This window comes from Ostrinia furnacalis, unplaced genomic scaffold, assembly GCF_004193835.3.
Source record: "Ostrinia furnacalis isolate ACB-3 unplaced genomic scaffold, ASM419383v2 OfSCF0436, whole genome shotgun sequence".
Lineage (NCBI taxonomy): Eukaryota > Metazoa > Arthropoda > Insecta > Lepidoptera > Crambidae > Ostrinia > Ostrinia furnacalis.
Window position 1 is genome coordinate 59,448 of NW_021130675.1, and position 24,438 is coordinate 83,885.

The window sequence follows — 24,438 nt, forward strand, 5'->3', positions numbered from 1 at the left end:
CTTAAATAATTCATGACTCGAAAACCGATTATGTAAATGGACTCAAGGAAAGGAGTGAGTGAAAGGTTTTTTGTACGAATGTAACCACTTATTCGAGATTGAATTGTACTTATACTTAATTTAGTAAGTTTTGTTATTGTTAAAAATCATAATGTTCAAATAAAATAAAATGTTTTTAAAAATTACATTTATTTGACATCAAAAGCGTTACAATATTTGTAAATATCATATAAAAATCGAAAATCTTTTCTAAAAAAGCGCTAAGTATACATTAATACTAATTAAGGCACTACATCGACTCGCGTCTACAACATGGCAATAGTTTGTTCGAGATAATTAAAAATTATATTGATCACGTAAATCATTGATTGAGAAATATAAAAAAATAAGAGAATAATATCTAAATGGCATAATTTGTACAAGCAACGCATTTGGCACTCGGAGATTTCGTTTATACAATGAAATTCGTATTACAATCTTATCTCTAAGTTCTTATACATGTTTACTATGATTATGAAACCCATTAGACTTTAATATAAACGATATCTTTACGATAATAATCTTCGACTTAGGACAAAGGACGGACCGAATTAACATTATCAAAAAATATTTCTTTATCATAGATATTTTTCCAAAGTTTCATAACCAGATACAGATAAGTTAAAGCAAATAAAATTTATTATCTCGGCAATAAAATTCACAAAAGTGTTTGTACTGACATTCCTAGGACGGATATGGCAGATGTAATAATACTAAATTATATTTTTGTGACGGAAATTTAATGTAAACAATTTTCTGTTAACACATACATAGGTACTCTACGACGATTGTTAGTAACGTACTTTACAACGAATATACATATATTTATTAGTTTTTACTAAAGAGACATAAAGATGGCGCCCGAATCGCCGTAAACGTATAGTCCCCGGCAGAAATCATGCGCAGATAATTTATTTTCATCCCCATTTATCAGTCGAACCCTCAAGATTTTTTGTAGTTGCAGCCTTGTACTTGTGTGGCTAGCCTATTTGATGTCAGCATGTGATTGAACGCCTTTAATTTAACGAACGTTAAATGAATTAAGATAGCTCAACGTTTTAACGAGTAAGCTGATTCAAAGCTAAAGCCTGGTCCGTGAGCACGTAGAATTTTGTCCAATGACCCCAAGCTACCCATCCTTATCGCTCGACAAAATTCTACGTGCTCACGGACCAGGCTTTAGCATTTTGTAAATAATATACGTAGCTGAATCTAAAACAGCCTAGTAAATAAATTCATTGCGGAATTACAACTAAACAGCTTGGCGTCATTCAGCTAGCTCGTAAAACGTTGTAATTAATTATCAGATGGGTAGGTTCTTTTAGGCCCGGTTTTTTGATTCGTAGTTAAAATAACCAATGGTCAAATTTGACAGATGTCAAATGACAAGTGGTTAAATATCAGAAAAAAATGTTTTTCGAACAATGGTTAGCTTGACTTTTAGTACATTTTTTAACTATTTGTTTACATTTTGTTAATATTTAACCATTAGTAGCAAAATTTGACAATTAGTTATTTTAACTAAGAATCAAAAAACTGGGCCTTAGGCATTCAATTGAATTCAGTTGTTTAATGAACGTGCTAACACTGCTAACTTTCATTTAATTAGAACAGGTCTTGGGCAAAGTGAAAGACTTTGATTTTTAAGGACTATCAGAGCTGAGCAGTCACAGTTTTCATATTTTTTAGACTTCTTCTTAAATGGAGTCTACTTAAAAAAGTTTAAATTAAAATCTGTCAAATGCGTGTAATTGAAACTTAATACTATACAAATATCGCATAATATAAATATGTAAATTGTGAAAATTCGAGTATATTTATTTATTAAGGCACTATTCGTAGCTGTAAAATAAAACTTAAATTCAATGACAGTAGGATTTATTCGAAGTTAATACATAAAAAAGAAAATTTATTTTGGACACGTCATGTCATGGGCATCAAGCTTTACTTTACAGGGTAAAAGATCAGATCTTAATTTTCAACTTTCGAAATAAAAAATAATTTCAGATTAAAATTATTACGACCATAGAAGCTTTAAATATCGTAGTGCAATATAAAAAAAATAATGGTGTAAATCACCCTACTATGTCAAATATTAAAAATAAAACTACGAGTAAAATACTAATATCCATTAATACATTACATCCCTGATTTCTATCAATAATAAATAAATGTGATTTAGATCTTAAACGCTACGAATTCTTTATTTTAGTTCCACTATAAACTTATATCTGACGAAATATTACTTCGTTGAACGATTGATTAAGTAGACATTAAATTGGGTGGAAAGTTAAGTATATTATTTCGGAATAAGTAGATATTTTATAAAATATTTTGTACGTAAAAATGTGATATGTTTGCATTAAATTGCTGTGATGGATAGATGGCGCTGTGCGCTATTATGGAATAGGTATATTTGTTTAAATAGACCATTTTATCCTCACTTAGCACCCGGTTTTTAATCACGAGTGCGAAACCAAGCAGCACATTATAAAACCTTCTACATCAAATATTTTTGTGTTATTTTATCTGTCTGCCTTAATACACATTGACTGGCTAGCTAAAGACGGAAAATTTCAAAAATACTCATTTCAGTCTTATCTTAATGTTAACTCTATGAATATCTGGAAGAATTTGATTTTCACCGAGGTACTTTACAACTGTAAACTTAATTATTAATATTGTGGCGGGTACATAATATTTTTTTACCGTTCATGGCATTTATAAAGCCTGCGCATCCACTTCCTCGCCGTAGTCGAAGTCATCGTACGTCAGATCTTCGTCTATGGAGTTGTCTGTGGTCGCCTTCCCGCCGGGGCAGGATAAACATCTGAAAAAAATATATGAATCAATTAAAAACAAAAGAATTAAAAAAGTTGCTATTGTTTAAGCTGTATAATTTTTATACAGGTTTAGGTTAGGTTATAAAATAATGTATTTTATCTAAAGTATTAATAGTAGAAGCGCTATTACACGCGTCCACGCGTGAACCAGTGCGGCGTGCACAGAAGGAGCATTTTCACCATCAATCCCTAATTTTTTAGTGTCCCCTATGGTAACACATAACAGGAATTTAGGTTTCATAGGGGTCACTTAAAAATTAAGGATTGATGGTGAAAACGGGCATCAGTCACTTTTCTTGTTGTTTTTCACACAGAAGATTTTCATAGATTGTAATAATTTTGTCTTTTACCTTCTTTTGTTACCTACTATTAATTAACCAAACCTAAGTTTCACAAATATTCGATGTCTAATTTCCGATTAAAATCGTTAATATTATTTTTAAACCTATTGTGTATATTTCCACTTAACGCCTCAGCGGGGAAGACACTGGCTTATGATATTGGCATAATAATTAGCAGCACCTGCGGTTATTTGATACGCGCGCGCGCAACTATGCTAATGCGGAGGGCGGCCTTGCCAGCTGCGGGTCAACAAGACGTTTCCTAGTCTTAGGAGATTGGCGATAGCACAGATTACATTTTGGATGGAATATTATGGCTGCAATAGATGCTCTATTACAGCTTAATGCTCTATTACAGCTTAATGCTCTATTACAGTTAAGAGGATACAGTAGAGTAGGAGAGACCAAAGTGAGTTGTAACAGAGGAAAGTTGTAACATTATAATTTTTTTTTAAACCTATTAACTAATCAGCGCGCATTTGGTAACTCACGACTTGAACTAAAAACTCCCACTGTTACGAGCTCGCTAGTAGTTAAAAGTTCCAAAAATTCATCAGTCACAACTCTCCTGTGTTACTACAACTCACTTCGGTCTCTCCTACATACAGTGTGAGTCACGTTAAAGTGTACATATGAAAATAAATGAAACTAGACCTATTTTCATCGACAAAAAAGAGGTCAAAATTTTTTTGAGATTTTTTTTAAATTTTTTATAGAATTTTTTTTCTTCCAAATACTTATTGTAAAGAAAACGTAATAACTTTTAAACTAAGCGGTATATCCTGATAAAATAAAAACAGTAATAATGCTAAATAACAGGCGATACTAAAAAAATACATAAAATACACAAAAAAGGCTAACAAATAATAAAAAATGATACATTTTGAAAAAAAATTGCTTTTAAATTCGTGTTTTTTTGGTTATTTTATAAATTTCTCCAAAAAATGCCCCTATAACCGGTGGTTTTTATTACTTTGTATTATTTTCTATCGTATTACCTTCGTAAAACCAAAAATCGCATATCTCTATCGCTATCACAACGTTTGCAATGATCGTTTGAACTAAGCCTCTCCGGGCGCGCCATTCAACGCTTCGTTAACAACGAAACTGAAAATGGCTCTAGATTTGTAATTTTGATGAAAACAAGTTAGATTTCAAATAAAAACAAAAGATTTTGAAGTAAAATAAGCATTTTAGTTAAAATTAAAATTGTCTCTACCTGTAGCGGAGAATAATGTTGTNTTACCTAGTACTATGTTTAATTAACCAAACCTAAGTTTCACAATAAATTAAATATCCGATATTTAATTTCCGATTAAAATCGTTAATATTATTTTTAAACCTATTGTGTATATTTCCACTTAACGCCTCAGCGGGGAAGACACTGGCTTATGATATTGGCATAATAATTAGCAGCACCTGCGGTTATTTGATACGCGCGCGCGCAGCTATGCTAATGCGGAGGGCGGCCTTGCCAGCTGCGGGTCAACAAGACGTTTCCTAGTCTTAGGAGATTGGCGATAGCACAGATTGTACATTTTGGATAGAATATAGCAGGGGTGGCCAACTTGATTAGAGACATAAGATCTACTGTTTACTAACAAAACCCTGGGCGATCTACCACTTACATACTTCTTGAAATCTTAAATGAAACAGCATAGTTTAGTATACAATCGTAGAATTTTTTGCCTTGCCGCGATCGACCGGTTGGCCATCCCTGGAATATAGTATCTATCTAAATATATTTAACTCAAAGATGACTGACTGACTGACATAGTGATCCATCAACGCACAGCCCAAACCACTGGACGGATCGGGCTGAAATTTGGCATGCAGGTAGATGTTATGACGCAAAAATCCGCTAAGAAAGGATTTTAAAAAACTCCACCCCTAAGGTGGTAAAACGGGAACCGCTAGTTACAGATAAGTAGAGACAGGACCTATTATACATTGTTAATGGAATATAGCATTTATGTAACGTCTACATAAGATGCTGTAAGGAAAACCAATTTCAAAAGTTGTAAGACATTTCGCAGTCTAAGAAGATACTGTCTATAGCACAGATTGCACATTTTGGGATGCTACTTGGGATGTATTATAGCGTTAGTTTGTGGCGACTTCAAAAGTGTGCAAACCATTTAGGTATATAGAACTTCATTTGAACTGTTTATAGGAAAGGCACAGGAATTTATAGTTTTTATCTTCACTGAATGAACCATTCAATGTTATCAAATTTCTCGTGAAATATGTGACATTGTTACAAAGTATGCAGCTATGATCGTAGGTTAAACGATTTATTTATTTATATTTAAAAAATCACTTTAACGTAACAATTACCTGCTTTCATTGATTCCGTAGTGCAGGCACTTTTCTCCGACGCATTCGCAGCAGCCATCGTGGAACCACCTGAAATCAATAATTTATACAACTTTAATATGTAATGACTAACAAGTGGTATCTATTCTGCTTGGTTGTAAAAGCATCGCAATTGATCTTTTACAAACGGTCAAATATGCAAATAATTTTATAAATTAGCTTAAGGGTATAATTTGCAAACAGATCCCTAAATGGAAAAATAGTTTTAGAAACCCCTGAGCCATTTTTAAGGACCTATCCAACGATACCCCACACGTTACTTCACGTGAAGTCACTTTACATGTAGGGAAGCTACACTAAAAAAATTTGTATTTAAAATTTTATTTTACCGTTTTATCGGCGTAATTAATATACATACCTCCACAAAATTACTGCTCTCTAGTGCCAATAGTTTCCAAGCAAAACCTCGGACAGACAGACAGACAGACATATAGAAACTATAAGGGTTCCTTGTCAGGACTACGGATCCCTAAAAATGACATTTAAACTGGTATCCCTTACCGCAAGCTATTGGCGCCCATGGAGCGGCAGGAGGCGCGGCACTTGTCGCACGACATGCACTGAGACATGTAGGCCACGGTGCAATTCAGCGTTACCACGTCGCGGCTCACCGGCTCCGATTCCTGCTCCACGCTCTCTGTGGATGTAACGGTACAGATATTATAAAGTGATCTTATGGAGATATTCTTCCGGATTGATATGAGCGCTTCCCAGCTAAAGCGGTTTAAATCACGTTAACCCCACTTTGCTCGTTGGCGTTGAAGGAATCATAATCTTTGTAATTCGTTACTAACTAACTGATATACAAAAGGGAACGTTCCTCAGTATCACTCCTTCTTTCTATGATAGCTCGGCGTTCGATTATAAAACTCTAGCCTAAGTGTGTTCGCGTCTCACCAACTGATTCTTGCTCCACGCTCTCTGGGAATGGAATGGGGCTATCTTGTTTTGAAGTGATCAGCTTACTGACCGATTCTTCGGGACGGGTTTGAATAGCGTTTACCCCACTTTGATCGTTGGCGTTGAAGGAATCAAAATCATAGTCACTAACTAACTGATAGCATATGCAAAAGCGAACGTTCCTGAGNTTGTAGGCCTTTATTTAAACGATCATAGCAAATGTTGTGATAGGGATAGACACATACAATTTTTGGTTTTAAAAAGATAATACGATAGAGAATAATACAAAGTAATAAAAACCACCGGTTATGGGGGCATTTTTTGGAGAAATTTATCAAATAACCAAAAAAACACGAATTTAAAAGCAGATTTTTTTCAAAAAGTATCATTTTTTATTATTTGTTGGCATTTTTTGTGTATTTGATGTATTTTTTTAGTATCGCCTGTTATTTAGCATTATTACTGTTTTTATTTTATCAGGATATACCGCTTAGTTCAAAAGTTATTACGTTTTCTTTACAATAAGTAATTGGAAGAAAAAAAAATCTAAAAAAAATTTAAAAAAAATCTCAAAAAAATTTTGACCTCTTTTTTGTCGACAAAAATAGGTCTAGTTTCATCTATTTTCATATGTGCACTTTAACGTGACTCACACTGTATACATGGAATATGTATGTATAACATAGCATCTATTAAGGACGTCAGATGCGTAGACGTCTACATAAGATGCTACAAGGTTTGGTTTGAAGTGCTGTCCATACATTGGGAAAAACAGATTTCAAAAGTTTTTAAAACATTTAGGATTCTTTTGAAATGTTAAAAAGAAAGTTTAAAAATATATTATTAAGACTGACATTTATATTTTTATAGTAGATGACTAACAGGAATTTATAGTTTTTATCATCACTGAATGAATCGTTCAATGTTATCAAATTTCTCGTTAAATATGTAGCATTCTTACAATGTAGACCAAAGTACAATTTAACTAAAACTTATACATGATGATCATAGTGATATCACATCTCATAGATTATAATAAAATATGTTTTTCCTGAATCATGCATACTAATCCTTAGTATCAGTTTAATGCAACTACTTAGGTATATTTACCTGCTTTCATTGATTCCGTAGTGCAGGCACTTTTCTCCGACGCATTCGCAGCAGCCATCGTGGAACCACCTGAAATCAATAAATTATACAACTTTAATTATGTAATGACTAACAAGTGGTATCTATTCTGCTTGGTTGTAAAAGCATCGCAATTGATCTTTTACAAACGGTCAAATATGCAAATAATTTTATAAATTAGCTTAAGGGTATAATTTGCAAACAGATCCCTAAATGGAAAAATAGTTTTAGAAACCCCTAAGCCATTTTTAAGGACCTATCCAACGATACCCCACACGATGGGGTAAAAGATGAAAAAAAATTCATCCCCACTTTACATGTAGGGGAGCTACCATATTTTTTTTTTAATTTTATTTTACCGTTTTATCGGCGTGATTAATATACATACCTCCACAAAATTACTGCTCTCTAGTGCCAATAGTTTCCAAGCAAAACCTCGGACAGACAGACATATCGAAACTATAAGGGTTCCTTGTCAGGACTACGGAACCCTAAAGGCCTATTCAGACCTTAAAGCGGTATTCGCTACCGTCTGCGGTAGAGAAAACCCAGTGGGTATGCGGTAATAATACTGTTCAGACCTAAGCGGTATTCGCTACCGTTTGCGGCAGAGAAACCGCTCTAGCCGCGGTACTTGATAAGCGAAACCCGCGCGGTATGTATCTCTACCCACAGCGGCAGCGAATATCGCTCAGGTTTGAATAGGCCTTTAAAATGACATTTAAACTGGTATCCCTTACCGCAAGCTATTGGCGCCCATAGAGCGGCAGGAGGCGCGGCACTTGTCGCACGACATGCACTGAGACATGTAGGCCACGGTGCAATTCAGCGTTACCACGTCGCGGCTCACCGGCTCCGATTCCTGCTCCACGCTCTCTGTGGATGTAACGGTACAGATATTATAAAGTGATCTTATGGAGATATTCTTCCGGATTGATATGAGCGCTTCCCAGCTAAAGCGGTTTAAATCACGTTAACCCCACTTTGCTCGTTGGCGTTGAAGGAATCATAATGTTCGTAATTCGTTACTAACTAACTGATATGTAAAAGGGAACGTTCCTGAGTATCACTCCTTCCATCTATGTGATAGCTCGGCGCTCGATTATAAAACTCTAGCCTCAGTGTGTTCGCGTCTCACCAACTGATTCTTGCTCCACGCTCTCTGGGAATGGAATGGGGCTATCTTGTTTTGAAGTGATCAGCTTACTGACCGATTCTTCGGGACGGGTTTGAATAGCGTTTACCCCACTTTGATCGTTGGCGTTGAAGGAATCAAAATCATAGTCACTAACTAACTGATAGCATATGCAAAAGCGAACGTTCCTGAGTATCACTCCTTCCTTCTATGTGATAGCTCGGCGCTCGATTATAAAACTCTAGCCTAAGTGTGTTCGCGTCTCACCAACTGATTCTTGCTCCACGCTCTCTGGGAATGGAATGGGGCGATCCTGTTATGAAGTGATCAGCTTACTGACTGATTCTTCGGGACGGGTTTAAATAGCGTTTACCCCACTTTGATCGTTGGCGTTGAAGGAGTCATAATCATAGTAACTAACTAACTGATATCATATGCAAAAGGGAACGTTCCTGAGCATCACTCCTTCCTTCTATGTGATGATATCTCGGCGCTCGATTATAAAACTCTAGCCTAAGTATGTTCGCGGCTCACTTAAACTCTGATTCTTGCTCCACGCTCTCTGGGAATGGAATGGGGCGATCTTGTTATGAAGTGATCAGCTTACTGGCCGATTCTTCGGGATTGACAAAGCTTAAGAGCGGTTTCGCACTAATTCCGATTTGAATCCGTGAAAACAAGATGAGGAGGATGTTCTGAACAATATGTAGTTCTACAAGACGGATTCAGATCTACGTAGTGCGAAACCGTTTTAAAAAATTTGTACAACTTTACAATCAAAAATAAGATAATATTGTAGCGATTATCTTGTGTACTTGTGTCTCTTGGATTTCTTGGATGAGAGGCAAAAGAATGTAATTCTTGTTTTTCTCATTAACACACTGAAACCGAACACCTTTTAGATCATTAAATTGTGTTTTATTATTGCCTAATCATTGGATAAAATACAAGTTCCTAATGTTTGCAACATTTGATTTGCTATCGATGGAAAGTTTTGTGAGAAAACGGACTTGCAAGTAAAATATAAACTAATAATAAATCTGCGATATCGTGCACACTTGCGTATCGATGAGTCAGTTGTTTAGTTTAATTTACAATTTATAAGATTCTCTTCCTTACTCTTAATTAATCTTACGAGCTTGCTGTAGTAAATAACATTATTTAATTGTATTTATGTTATGTTATTTCGTGATGCTAACGCTGTAGAAAGACCGACAAATTAGCCAAAATCGTAAAACCATGTAGGTACGCTACGTTTATTTACATTACTTAATAATCATCCTCAATAATTAATTAAACGTAGTGACAAAGTATTATTAGAAGTTAAAACCAAATGTTGGCCAAACATTCTCTATTCAGGTAGTATAGCTCAAACAAAACAGCCGTAAATCTGCAACCCAAGTGCATCATTAATTAGGATGGCCAATTAAAGTCATTTCTACATTATCAGCCACGAAGTTAATGAGCTATTTCACGTTCTAAATAATCGTTTCACCGGAAGCTTTGTAACTCTAATCCCACACCCTTGGGCATGACATACAAGTATTCTAATTTTATGAATTTATAATATCTAGATGGTAATTTGATATCATGCGCCATCGCCAATGTTGTAGCCACAGAACGAAAGAAGTTGTAGCCATATTACACAGCATTTTAAGGTGAGTATAGACTAGAACATTCTATGTAATGTAAAGTTCTTACGAATTGTATAATACAGGTAAAATGTACGACGGTTGGTCCGTTGAAGGGACACTAGATTTCACTAGAACATATCATAGTGGTTCATTGTTTTGTTACAAGTAAATGCTCTAACTAATCTATACTCTTCTTACAAAAGTACAGGCGTAACAGTAAGAGTAGGCGCACACCGTTGATTTTTCGTCGGCCGATAGTTTAGTCGGGCAGTTGATCAGTATGGGCATGTATGGGAGTGCGCACACTACGCCGATTCGATTTGGCCGATTCTTCATACAAATTAAAATCGGGCACAACTATCGGCCAACTAAAAATCAACGGTGTGCGCCTACTCTTAAGGTAACGAAACTGATAACTTTGGTAACATTACTGTTTGAGATTCCATGAAATGAGCTGGCTCTTTTAAATGGTCTATGCAGGTAGTCAGGCATTCCAAGCTAATGACTCACGCCCAATGGGGTGCCCATAATGTTCTTTTTTAAGGCACTTCTGTGAGGTCTCAATTTTCTAGGAACATTATCACTTCAGATTTAACGGTCGGGCGGCGCATTGTTCTGTGTTCTGGCCCATTCATTAGAGAATTGCGATTAGCTAACTAGGAGATTAACAGTAAACCTGAGTGTTCAAAACCTCATTTTGATTTTTAGATCTACTTTGGAAGAAATGATAATATTTGAAAAGAAGTAGGTATTTTTTCAAATAACCAATGGACTGAGAATTTTACAAGGCATGATTTTAGGGCTAGTATCTTACCCTATCTTTCGCCCACAACTATGTGTCAAAAGTAACCTGTATAAAAGAAATCATTGGTGTTGAAAATAATGAGCAAAAAAAGGCCTTTGCTTTATAATAACAGTCAATACCTAACCATTTAAATATTGTTGTCAAAAAGTCTGACTTCAGGGTCGAAGAAAGATCAGTTATTATGGATGAATAAGAATTTTGCAAAATATGTATGTCAACGTGAAATTGTGAACTCTGTCAGTTTATAATATAACACGTTCGATTGTAAACTAACAGTGGGTTAGGTTAGGTTAGATTGTAATTTCAATACGTCAGATTATAATCTGACAGAATTCACAATTTTACAGTGACATGTACATAATTTAACTAATAAAATCTACCAATTTTATAAACAACACATACTACTAACTCACTAAATTAGATATCATAGTATTATTTATTAGTCTTAGATCAATTTATTGATTCTATTTTTATCTAGTTTAGTGATTTAGCTAGTTTTTTATTCTGATGAGTGATGAGACTTAAAATTGCTTACTACTCATGTTTTTAATAATAATTATGCTATAAAATTCTCAGCGTTCGAGGATATATATCAAGGGATATATATCAAGATATATATCGGATATATATCCGATATATATCACCAGTTTTGACGATATATATCAATTTTTAAAATTTGATACTGTTTTTGTACTTTTGATATAAGATTTTTATTTTTTTAGTTGATTTTGCCGTATTTAAAAGAAGATTTTATGTTTTTGCTTTATTTGTCTGATTTTAGGTTTTAAAAACATTAAAAACATGATAATGTAACACATATGCAATAGTATTCATAAATAATACAATAAAATAATAGTATAGCTTTCATACAAAATTGATATATATCAAAGTTGATATATATCAGATATATATCATAAATATCCGATATTTTGATATTTAATAATAAATATCGGATATTTTCGAACCCTGAAAATTCTAGTTTTAATCTTTGGGAGAGGACAGTTTGGAGAATTTGATGAGAATAATACAATACTTTTGAACAAAAACAAAATATGTATTATCATGATTATTGATGAAAAAATACTGAAAATACAAGTACTGGTACTATAGTTATTGCAACACACGAAGGCGAGTGAGCTTTATTTGTGTGTGTACGTGTACATGCACGTAACGATTGTGTAATGTCTATCAAAACTTTTGAAAAACTAACAGTAGAGAGCCACCACACATGTAAAGCTCACTCGACTTCGTGAACTGCAACAACTATAATAAAATGTCATAAGTACTTACGCAAGTGGTACACCAGTTGCTTCTCAGGTGTAGGCCTATAGGCCGACAAGTCAATATCAACAGGGTATGTGATGGAAAGCCAGCGCTCTTGTGGGTCAATGTCACTCGTCAGCGCGGTGAATAAGCCAGGCACTCCGTCAGCTAGCTCTTCCACATAAGACGTTTTTGAGAGTTCAGTGTGTGTGTCATTTGGTTTAGGGCACATGTCTGTTGGAAGATACATAAAATTTAAGTTTCATTCATGGATTTAGGAACATTTACATACAAACATGTTATACATTTGTATTAATTCACAATATAAATGCGGTTTGACTGAATATGATTATATTGTATCATTTTCTTACCCACACAACTGCAGCATTCACTGTACAGATAGCTGAGACAGTTGAAGCAATCTTTGCAGCAGGAACAGTCCTTCAAGTCACATTTGCAGGACTGGGTCAACATACATTTGGACACCACACTGGCACAAATAGCTTCATTACAAGCATAAACGATGGGCACAACGCATATTAGCGCCACGATAAAGTACATTCTACCTGCCATTGCTAATATAAACACTTTACGTTCTTGTAAACAGGAGTTAGAGGAATTCACCACTTGGAAAAATAAACAACACAAGTTGTAAGCAAAGTTTGGAGATGAACAAAATGTAGGATTTGCTATTAATTATGATTATAAGGTAAATATAAAATGAAATATTAATAAATTCCGCACACTTTAAATAAAGTTAACTCAAGATTTGGACTCGCAAACTTTTCACTTTTTTATGTTTTCAACAAAACACCACAAAACACTTCGTACTTCGCACAGATATGGATTAGAGTAGATACAGCAAGTTGCTCGTCAAAGCGTGCCATTCCGATATGTCCAAATGGACATACATGGTCGAGTGATGTTCATGTAATCCGATTACAACAATCGGTTACGATGATTTTACGAGGACAGTAGTACGAACACGGTAGAAAGAAGAAATTATTTACGGATTGAGAATTGTAATTAACAGCACAAGTAACAAATAAATCAAGAAGTTAGGTCTGTGATCGCAGTATACGTCTATGTATACGACGGCACTGGATTTTGTCGTAAGAAAAAGTATTTGAAAAACTACGCATTTCTACATTTATTAAAAATAAAAAGCTTGAGTTAATAGTAATAGTCGTCTTTATAATTAGTTTTATGAAACTAGGTCAGGTACTTACTAGGATATTTAAAAGTATGGAAATAAGTATGAATTACTAGTAGTACTATTTAACATAATGGAATAACGATCATTACTTTCATAAACATTTTTATGCAAATTAATAAGAAAATTAATAATGTAGAATAACGTTTTACGTTTACCGCGACAAAATTATTTTAATCCACAGTCAGACTAGCTATAAATTTAACAAAATATCAGTTTTATCGGAATTAATTAATTTTCGAATCGAGTCACACGATATCTTTCGATGACTTTGCGAATGCAGTACGATGATACGATTACTTTTACGTTGCGGCAATCACTAAAATTCGCTAAAATGACACTAATGACGTTTAAAAAGTGGCACGCTCGGCTTCATACAATTTTTGACACATGCTGCATCTATCCATATCTGTGGTACTTCGCCTCGTCAACTTACTGAATGACTGAGTGAATGGAACGAACGCTTGTTTGTCAAAAACCCAAAACCGGAAATTGCGAAGCTAAAGTTGCCAGATAAAAGAAGCTGTGCCTACACATTTTTGCCATTTATTTTGTATGGTGGTTTCTTACATAATTGTTGTATTATAACTCTCATTAAAATACAATGTATGCTCCTAATTTCGTTACAATGTTTGCTCCATTAATAAATAAAATAAGCGCCGCTCTGTGCATATTATTATAATTCTGAAATCGGATCTATTTGTCTATTAACAAACTTCGTAAATGTCAAGGCCGTTGATTTCAAGCTGCAGCGGGAAAGTTTAAAAACTTTTTCTATGTAATAATAAATAAAAACACATAGGTACCGTGGTTTTGTATAGGTATTATTTTTATTTTTATTCAAGTTTAATCAACCATGGAAATTGGTGATTTAACAGTCATATAAATATGCGTTTTGTTTATTTCAGTACAGACCAGCACATTAATAAAATTTATGACACGGAAATGAGGCCCTCATCAATAAATAGGTAACTCGTTTTAATTTTGTCCATACGTAGGTGTGGCATTGCGGCTATTTATAATTGCAGATATCCACTTGTGCAATTAATCTTCATTACATTAAGTATATGGTACCGTTTGCGTGAGAGTGCCTAATTGAATTAAAAACACAAAAATGCCGTAGCGTAGCTTTTAAGTACAATATCATAGGAAGTAGCTAAGTAATTGTTTTAATTTGGAACTGTTTGAGACCTATACTAGTAAAGTGTTTGCTATAGTACCTATGTTTATTCTGGCTTGGTAGGTATCCAAGACAGGTCATGTATTATGTTCCCTACAAAATTAATGGGGCTAACGCGTTTTAGCAGCTCATATTGTACTTAAATTAATTAGTGCGTTAGTTGATTAGTGATTGAATTGGCTTGATTATACTTGAGTTTGTGGAGCTTAATTACGTTAATTGCAACCTTATATAGGATAAGTGATACAGTTTTGCTTGGGCCCTAAATTCGCAAGTAGTCCACGCAACACAATCAAAATATCTATACCAGGAGTGGTCTATCATGGACCACTGGTGGTCCGCAGGAGCTAAAATATGGTCCGCGAACGATTTTAAATCTTGCAAGTGATAGAAACTCGCGTGTCATGAGAGGGTTTAAGTAATTTAGTCTTAGTTTAATTACCGAACTTGTACAGAAAAATGCAAACAAAACAATTCAATACGAATGTACTTAATTGATTTGGTATCGTATTTGTTTTCTAAATAAATGTCTTCCTTTTAAATAATATTTATTTTAATTACAGTTTTTGGTTTCAGTTTAATTACGCTTTTTAAATGGTCCCTGCACACAATAAAGATATCAAAGTGGTCCCTGGTCCAGAAAGGTTGGGAACCACTGATCTACACAATAACATAGTTTATAGGTAGGCATTTAATAGTTTCAAATATTTTAATCCTGATAATTTTATAGTAAAAATGCAAATAATATATGTAGTTTAAAATATTATATAGCAAACAAGCTGTTTGTTTTCTGAATAAAACAAGAGACGCCCAAACTCGACTGTAGTCGAGAGTGAGGTAACCATTTATTTTTAAGGAATTAAATAATAAAAGGCAATTAAGTGATCTAACGCGTGACCTTGCCACATCAATCTGTGTAAAAGGATCCTATAACTTTAAAACTTTGCATACCTATAGAACTTAATTATTTGGTCATGACCTTTGTTAGTTCGCATGGCCAATGGCATGTAAGGTGCTTTACGGGACGAGTCGGATCAAGGCTCCGTGCCACACGGACGTTAGTTAACATACGTTAGTTTAAACCTAACCAATTTTGAATGTGTTAATTGTTGAAATTACCGAAGTTTGAACCGAGTCCGGATCCCTAACTCCAAAATTAAAACAATGATTGACGATTACAGGTACGTAAGAGCTTTTTAATTAAAATGGTTTTCACTTGTGCTTTTAGATAAAGCTGAAGAGTGTGTTTGTTCGCTAATTTAATCTCAGGAACTGGTTACTGAGACTGGTTCCTTCGATTTGAAAAAAATGATTTTGTGTTGGATAGCCCATTTATTGAGGAAGGCTTTAAGCTATATCAATATAACATCATCCTACAGCCAATAGTAAAGAAAAATTTAATACACAATACTTGACAAATAACGGGAAACATTTTTGAAACTATTTTCAGTACCTAGGTACCTAAGAAGTCACGGGCACATCTAAGTAGTTTAGATAATAATAAATTCATTAAAGGTTCCTATTTTTTCACACACACACACACACAACCTGCATGCAAGACTATGTTTCTTTTTTGCCCCTTTGACTGTTTTTTATGATTTTGTAATAATATATAGAATCCATTATTGGCTGTAAGAACAAAAATACCTGTTATTATAAAGAGCTGTGGTTTTCTGAATAAAGAAAAAAAAACTAAACAAAAGTAATCATGGAAGTAATTAAATCAAAAATGTACCTAGTTGTAGCAGTGCCGTACTGACTCTACTTAATTAAAGCACACCTAATAATATTTTTATTTACAGCTACAAGTCTCCGAATAGCTACCAGTTGAACTCCAAAAATGGCACGAACATCCAAGAGGTGGAATCTTCCAAGAAGAAGAAAAGACCACGACCATTTCGCGATAATTTAAAGGATTTTTTCTCAAATACCACTTTACATGGATTCCGATATGTGCTGGACGAAAGGTTTACGTTAGTCGAAAGGTAAGATATTAGCCTGTTTAACAAATTTTTAAGTAAATTAGGAAAAACTAGTTTGAACGTTAACTTTTGCTATTTATATTAGACACGATATCAAAACCAGTTTAAAGTTATACAATAAGTAGTAGTTAATATGGTCCATCACACAGTGAAGGTTAAAGGCTGTGAGTAATATCTAAAAATAATATACATAATATTTTTTAAATTACTGTTGAACAATATCAAAGTTTGTTCACTCTCCCCATAAAAACCGCGAAGGTAAACTGGCAGAGATGCCTTTATGGCAAGAAGTTCGCCTTATGTACCAATTATATCCAATGGAATGAAAGCTTAAATAAATAATAAAATAACTTACTAATAAATATTCGAGTAAGATATTATTATACTCGTAGCTCGCGTCAATAGACTATGGAAAACTATTGTGGGTACATGATAAAAATCTACTAAAAGCCTCATTGACTAAAGTGGTTTTACAGTTTTATTATCACAATTTATAAGTAAAATACTGGTTATGTTATAGTACGTTTTTTAATTATGTATGTTAATGTATTTCAATAGGTATATTATTAAGGATTTGAAGCTACCAATCTATTTATAGGAAATATCAAAGTTTGATCAAATCGCTTCAGCTGGCGCCACACGTAAAATAGTCAAGCATCTTACCTATTGTACAATTCGCAAGAATGTTAAATTACATAGAGATGCTCTATCCTAGTCTATGCTCACCTTTTAAGTTTGCAGTTGTAGTTAATAATTTTGCTTAAATAATGAATAAGTAACTACCTACGACTCGTACGAGTATAGGGATGAAGAGACTTAGGCTGGGTTGTACCATCTTCTTTAACTTTAACAAACGTCAAAAATCTGTCAAACTCCATACAAAAACCACCGGTTATCGTTAAAGTTACAGTCAAAGTTAGGTGGTGCAACTCATCCTTAATCATAAATTTATGTTTAATGCAGAATATGGTGGGTAGTTATGGTGATCATAAGTATAGTGGTGTGCGCCTTCTTCATCCGTAAGGTGTGGGTCAAATGGGACGAAACACCCGTGATCGTGAGTTTTGCCGAGACATCGAATTCAGTGTGGCATGTAAGTATCCTGTATTTAATTAATTTGATTTGATACTAGGACCTACAATTTAAGATGTAGGTAATATGGGTGAACCGACGATCTGGTGAAGGTCGCGGGAGGTGCCTGGATGCGGGCGGCGCAGGACCGGTCGTTGTTGAAATCCTTGGGGGGAGGCCTTTGTCCACCAATGAGTGTCATTTGGCTCTTAAATAATAATTAAAAAAAAAATTGCTCACTTTTAAGATCAAATGGCCAAAATATTCTCAAAATGGCTCTATCTATACACCCAATGTGTTTGGCTAACCCTTTTCCGAGCACCTGTATATAAAACTAATGTAACTTAGGTGTTTTTGTTTGCTCTAGATGTTATTTGGGTTAACTTATTTCAGATACCATTTCCAGCAGTTACTCTCTGTAGCGAGACCAAACCTAGACAAAGAATATTTAATTTTACAAAAGCGTCGAAAGAACGATGGAGTAATCCATCCATGATCAGTGATGAAGAGTGAGTACCGTAATGCATTTTGCGCTTAATTGCAGATGGCCTGCAATTATGTCACTGTAATAATTATTTTATTTTCAGTTTAAAATTATACCACGACATGCTACTTTTATGCAACAACGATCGAAGCGATGGACCGGATTACGCTGATATTAAAAGTTCTATTAAAACTTTACAAAAGGTATGCGATTTTAAAGATCGATTAGGTACCTACTAATTAAAATGTCTTACTTTTGATTTGAATACAATATGCTTCAATCATCACATCATCCAAACAGGTATACCTACTTAATCTTACCTAACATGTATCGTTAACCACCATGATTTTCCGAATGAATGAGTAAAATTAAAAAACTTTTTGTTTGAAATTTTGCCCAGACCTTAAAGGTGAGAGATAGATTAGAGCATTTTCTCGAGCATTTTTATGTAATGCAACGTTCTTACGAATGTTCGTGAAAGGGAAAGCTACACTAGAAAATAATCATAGAGCAGCTCGCGCAGATTAGTACTCACTGGCGCATCTGCATGGCAAGTCTGCGGTCTACCGTAAGCCGGGAAATTGCAACTGTGCTATATTTTCCGAAATGTTTCCCAGTTGGCCCCACCTCGCGAGGAGTTGTTCATGGACTGCCTGTGGCAGAACCTCACGTGTCCCGAGATGTTCTTCCCCACGCTGACCAAGGACGGGTACTGTTACACCTTCAACATGCTGTCTGCGGACGAAATGTTCCGGATGGAAAAGTAAGTCGGTCTAGTGCTAATATTTTATCTATCTCTATATTTATAAAAGCGAAAGGTCACTGATTGACTAACTGATGACTACTTACTCATCACGAAATCTCAGAAACTCACTAAGACTGGATTTTGAAAAATTCAACCCTTTATTTTTTGTCGCGGAGGAAATGCTTTGCGCACCGTCACCACTGCCGGGGGACAGGGTGGTGTATGGGACTCCCGGCGCCCTGAAAAGGACGGGGTATGTCCCACTAAAACCTCCGCGGCGTTCCGTCATCGCCAGAGTGGGGGTGTCGCGAGTATCCGGCCGTAGCCTTAGACTACCGCGACAAAGGGGGTAAAACGGGATCCACACGTACGAAGTCGCGGGCGGCCGCTTAATGTGCGACCACAGAACTTGCGGTAGTGAAGCAGTCCATCGGTGTACGATGTATAAAGCACCTAAAGTCTCGCTGAAGTTTTGAAATACCAAAACCACCCCTCTGAAAAGCCTGCAGATCACGAATTTACCTTTAAGGTAATTGAAGAAAGCGAAGCTCTACATTGTAGTTACTTGGCTCCGTAAAGGGTTTTCCAAATTTCAACTAACTATCACATTTTTAATATTATTCGTATAACATTTTACTATTACTTTGTGGGCGCAGATCACAAATATTTCAAAATACGCATTAATTTGATTGCAGTCTCCATAAGGACTACTACCACGTAGGTGGGATGAACAGGAGCAAATGGACGCTGGAGCGAGGTTATCCTAACGACGAGACCGTCCAAACATATCCGCTGAGAGGCCCTGTAAGTTGAGGGAAATATGCTGAAAAACCACAAACAATAATATTATCGTAATGCAGGAAATAACTGAGCATCTGAAAATTGATACCTACCTGAAAAATCATGCTTCGGTTAATATTACCATCAGAGCACAACAAACAGTAATGTATTTTAATTTAATACCTGAAAGGTAGACCGACGACCTCATAAAGGTAGCAGGAAGGCGCTGGATGCAGGTCGCTACCAACTGGCCATAATGGAAATCATTGGGGAGACCTATGTTCAGCAGTGGACGTCCTATGGCTGAAATGATGAATACCTGAAAGACAAAAAGTTTGTGCTTTGGTCTCTTTTCAAAGTTATAATTTGGGCTACAGAATATTGAAACCGCCACCGGATTCAATGATTGAAAAAAATAAGTAAATTTTAATTAACTTTGTAAAAAGGCTCTATCTTAGATCTTAATTAACATTGAATAAATTATAGAGTTTAAGTTAACACGCAAAAGGTATTTGAAACTAAAGCTACTACGTAAAGACTTAAAATAGTCGTATTTCATAGGAAAGTAAAGTAACAAAACGTTGTACGCTACAATTATGTAAATACTAATTAACAAATTGCTAACAACCATTTAATTACAGAGCTACGGCGGTGTAGAGTTCGAAGTTATTTTGCTAACTGACATTAGGGACTTGGATCAAGTTTGCCGCGGTCCTGTACAAGGTTTCAAAGTAAGTGAAATTTTAAATTATAAAGTGCTTAAACGGGGAGGTGGGACATTGGATCACCGCTCTGATAAACCAGGAGCAAATATGTATAAATAATTAATAATGTCAAATATTACTACTAACATTACATGTAAGAACATTGTAACTAACATAATTGGATCTTTGAAATCTGAATAAATGAAATTTATTTATTTATTTAAAACTAAAGTTATTTATTTAAATACTCGTTCGTAATAACGTTTGTACTTAAAACACTATTTATGAATTAACATTTAGATAGTAACTAATTTGGTCAAGTTTGAAGTGCTAATGTTAAAAATTGATTTAACTTTTGTGACAACGATTTTCTTGTAGATACCTAACAGTCAAATAAAATTTCACATTGTAAACAGTAGAATTTTTTTAATTTCCCTACGAATCAGAACATACGAAGATGGAACTTTTTAGTGAGTAACAAACAACCAACAAAGGAGAATGGACAAAAGTAATAATAAAAATAAGTAAAGTAATAATAAATTTATTTTTTGATAATAATTACATTGTAAAAAGAAAAAATTAAAAATAAGAAAGTAAGATGAATAAAAGAAAAATAATAATAATAAAAACGTTTATTTGAACCAAAAGTTACATTATGCATGTATTACAAAAGTGGTCCAAATATCCACCACTAACGAGACCTGTATTGACTAGACCTACTTGCCTATTATTTCCATACTCAAATCATACTTTTAGATATGGCTTCATAGTCCTGCCGAACTGCCCAACATGGGCCAGAACTTCTTCCGACTGCCAATACAGTACCAGTCGGCCGCCGCCATCATGCCACGGGTCATGGACACATCTGACGGACTGAAGCACTATCCACCGCACAAGTAAACTGATTTGTTTTCGAATCAAAATAATATGATATTTGAATCAAAACCTCTCTCGATGTTCTAAACGTAATTTGCAATGTTAAGCCCGTTTTCCACCACCAAAGATGGAATGTCTAGCGGGCTATCTTCGAGTACATAAAATAGGATTGCTTTTCTACAGAGTAAGAGTTTGGGAGTATTGATTTGATGAGCGAGCTCATTTTTATTCTTTTTGCACGCTTTGTCATTTTCGCTCTAAGTACTTTTTGTTGGTGGAAACAGATGTAGGCATTTTTGTACTGTGAGATGCAAAATCCGCTTTACAATTTTTTTCTGAAGATACTTATTCCGGTTCTTCTGCCGCATGTTGATTGAAAAGGCCTATCTATGTAGGTCAGAGAGCATGTAGGTAATATCTACTTACACTTACACACATCATTAATTATTATCAAACACGAAAACCTCGCAAAATAAGGCTTAGCTCAAGTCAGGTTTCTCAATGTAGAGCGATTTGATTGAATGACATTAAATCGAGTTTTGAATGTTGTATTTGTACGTAATCGAACCTCAAGTTCTTTTCCCTAACTTTTTCTCGTCAAAAAACAATTTTCAGACGCCAATGCTACTTCCCCGATGAGCGCTACCTGCACTTCTTCCGAACTTATACGCAACGGAACTGCGAGCTTGAGTGCTCGTCGAACCACACGGCGCTGCGATGCGGCTGCGTGCCTCTGTACATGCCACGTAAGCAAAATCCCATGATTTCTTCGAGTTTTTCAAAAAATTCCCTTTTCCCGCATCCGGTTTACTCTGAAGGGGAAGATGGGAAATGCTCATTACATTTCATTGTTTTCTATCAATTCAAAGATTTAGGGCACTTACGTGTTCCCGATCCCGACACTTAATACAATCATCCACTTTGTGACAACATAATTACCATCTGGTGCTAAGTATGGCGTCACATTGCATGTTTCATAAGTTTTTTTTCTTTTCAGATGGCCCGAACACAAAAGTTTGTGGCGGTGGAAAACGACAATGCATTCTCGATGCCTTAGGTACGTATATTTTGATACAAAGTAGGTACATGAAGGTGCAAAAGCGTACCTATATTACAATGTCTCTTAATGCTCTCGCTAACTGGTCTGACTTTTACTCTTTTTGTTCTCATATCTATCTTGAGTACCTAATTTTAACATCCACAGAGGAGTTGTCCCTTTCCAAGTCATCATTGCGACCGGAGTCGAAGAATCAAGTGCAAGAATGTGACTGCTTGCAAGCGTGCACGGAACTCAAGTATGATGCTGAAGTGTCACAGGCCGTGTATGACCTAACCACCTATAGGCTCAACCCTGACCCGGATATCGCTCAGGGATGGTGAGTGAACTGATTCCGTAGCTTATGTATAAGTGAGTTTAAGACCATATTATTTTGAGCAACATTTTGTATGAGACATGGAACAGGTTTTCCACGATCTCATAGCATTTTGTCAAATGATACAGGACCGATCACTACGGTGAATAATTTAGTTCTTAGAGATTTTGTAAGTGAAGAAATATTCATTAACAGAATCCTCCATTGGGTCGCGAGACTGGGTAAATGGTTTTACCACAAAGATGGGATCAAATATGGGCATACTTCAAAATTTGCCACGGTTAAGCCCACCAATAGTGCCATTTCCATTTTGTCTTTTTGTAAGTAATCGACAGTTTTATGTTGTGTGCAGTAAATACTATAATGTCTTCTCCAATTTTTCCTCGCAGGCGACTTCCCTCAGGCCTGGTGGTATACTTCAGTGATGAAATCTACACCTCTCTACGGCGCTCTGAGTTGTATGGTGGAGTGGACTTCCTCGCCAACTGCGGAGGCATCATGGGACTTTTCATGGGATTCTCTTTCTTGAGCTTGGTGGAGATCATCTATTACTTCTCCATGAGGTTTGTCGTTATGCTCTTTGCTTTGATGCACGGAAACATTAGCGTAAAATAGGCGAACTTTTAAATTACAGATAATTCATTTCCTACTCATTGCTACTCAACTTTAGAATAAAGAAAATATAAGTTGAAAGTTTTTATTATCCCAAACATGTTCAACTCTAGAGTGAATACTTAGTTACAAAGAAAAAAAATATTACGAAGTTTTACCGCCTTTTTACCCATTTAATCAAAGTTAATTGATTTTGATGTTGAATGTTGATGCATAATTATTATTTAAATACTTTCAGACTATTCTGCCATATAAGAAGATCATCTACAGTTGAAGCAGAAACGTGAACATTAAACGTAAATATTTGTAATTTCATAAATAAAATACTCAAATGTATGCTGTGACGCTTTCTTGCCTTAGTAAATCTAAGTTGTTTTACCATGGTTTTACTGAAATAAAGTTGTTTACATTGTCACGTCTCTTTTATTTAACATCCATATACCTATCATAAAGTTTCCGAGAGTGAATAAACTTGATATTTTACACGTTAAGAAAGTGATTTTCAGATTTCTCTACTTAGTTGCACATTCTGATACACACATCTGCTAGTTTTCGCGTGGCGAGCTCATTTGTGACACACACGGTACGACACCGATAACAAACCTGTACGTGCAATACTCGACTGCTAAAAACAAGGAAAAACCAAATAAAATATAGAAACACAAAAAACTGGTTAGTTCAGACAGGACTGTGCTGTGGAACAACAAAATAAGGAATGTAATTTACTAAATCAGTGACAACATTGACTTTAATTTTAAATAAATAATAGGCCTTATCGTAAAACAGGTAATAATTAATTGATGGGTCGATAAAGGCCAATGTAGAGACAATAGGTAGAGCCTAGAGAGTATAGGCTCCCAAAATGTATCGAAACATCTCTAAAATTTCCAATAAAATTCTTTGCTCGGTTCATGCATGTAAAAATACTTAGCAACTGCTAACTAAATGGGTAAA

At 35.1% G+C, this 24,438-nt stretch overlaps 2 protein-coding genes across 2 annotated transcripts; one reads left to right on the top strand and one right to left on the bottom strand.

The window, feature by feature from the left end:
- Positions 1–1,666: 1,666 nt before the first annotated feature.
- Positions 1,667–13,296, bottom strand: cv (twisted gastrulation BMP signaling modulator crossveinless). The gene is made up of 5 exons (XM_028321086.1): positions 12,836–13,296; positions 12,492–12,698; positions 8,368–8,503; positions 7,610–7,678; positions 1,667–2,869 (listed from the first exon to the last, which is right to left on the bottom strand). Exons 1-5 carry the CDS (start codon positions 13,035–13,037, stop codon positions 2,761–2,763), a joined length of 723 nt encoding a protein of 240 aa, XP_028176887.1. The 5' UTR covers positions 13,038–13,296; the 3' UTR covers positions 1,667–2,760.
- Positions 13,297–15,863: 2,567 nt separating this feature from the next.
- Positions 15,864–23,897, top strand: LOC114364831 (pickpocket protein 28-like). The gene is made up of 14 exons (XM_028321148.1): positions 15,864–16,038; positions 16,660–16,842; positions 17,803–17,932; positions 18,304–18,419; positions 18,498–18,597; positions 19,012–19,157; positions 19,835–19,943; positions 20,561–20,650; positions 21,380–21,519; positions 22,115–22,245; positions 22,497–22,556; positions 22,704–22,875; positions 23,262–23,435; positions 23,723–23,897. Exons 1-14 carry the CDS (start codon positions 16,022–16,024, stop codon positions 23,769–23,771), a joined length of 1,617 nt encoding a protein of 538 aa, XP_028176949.1. The 5' UTR covers positions 15,864–16,021; the 3' UTR covers positions 23,772–23,897.
- Positions 23,898–24,438: the final 541 nt, after the last annotated feature.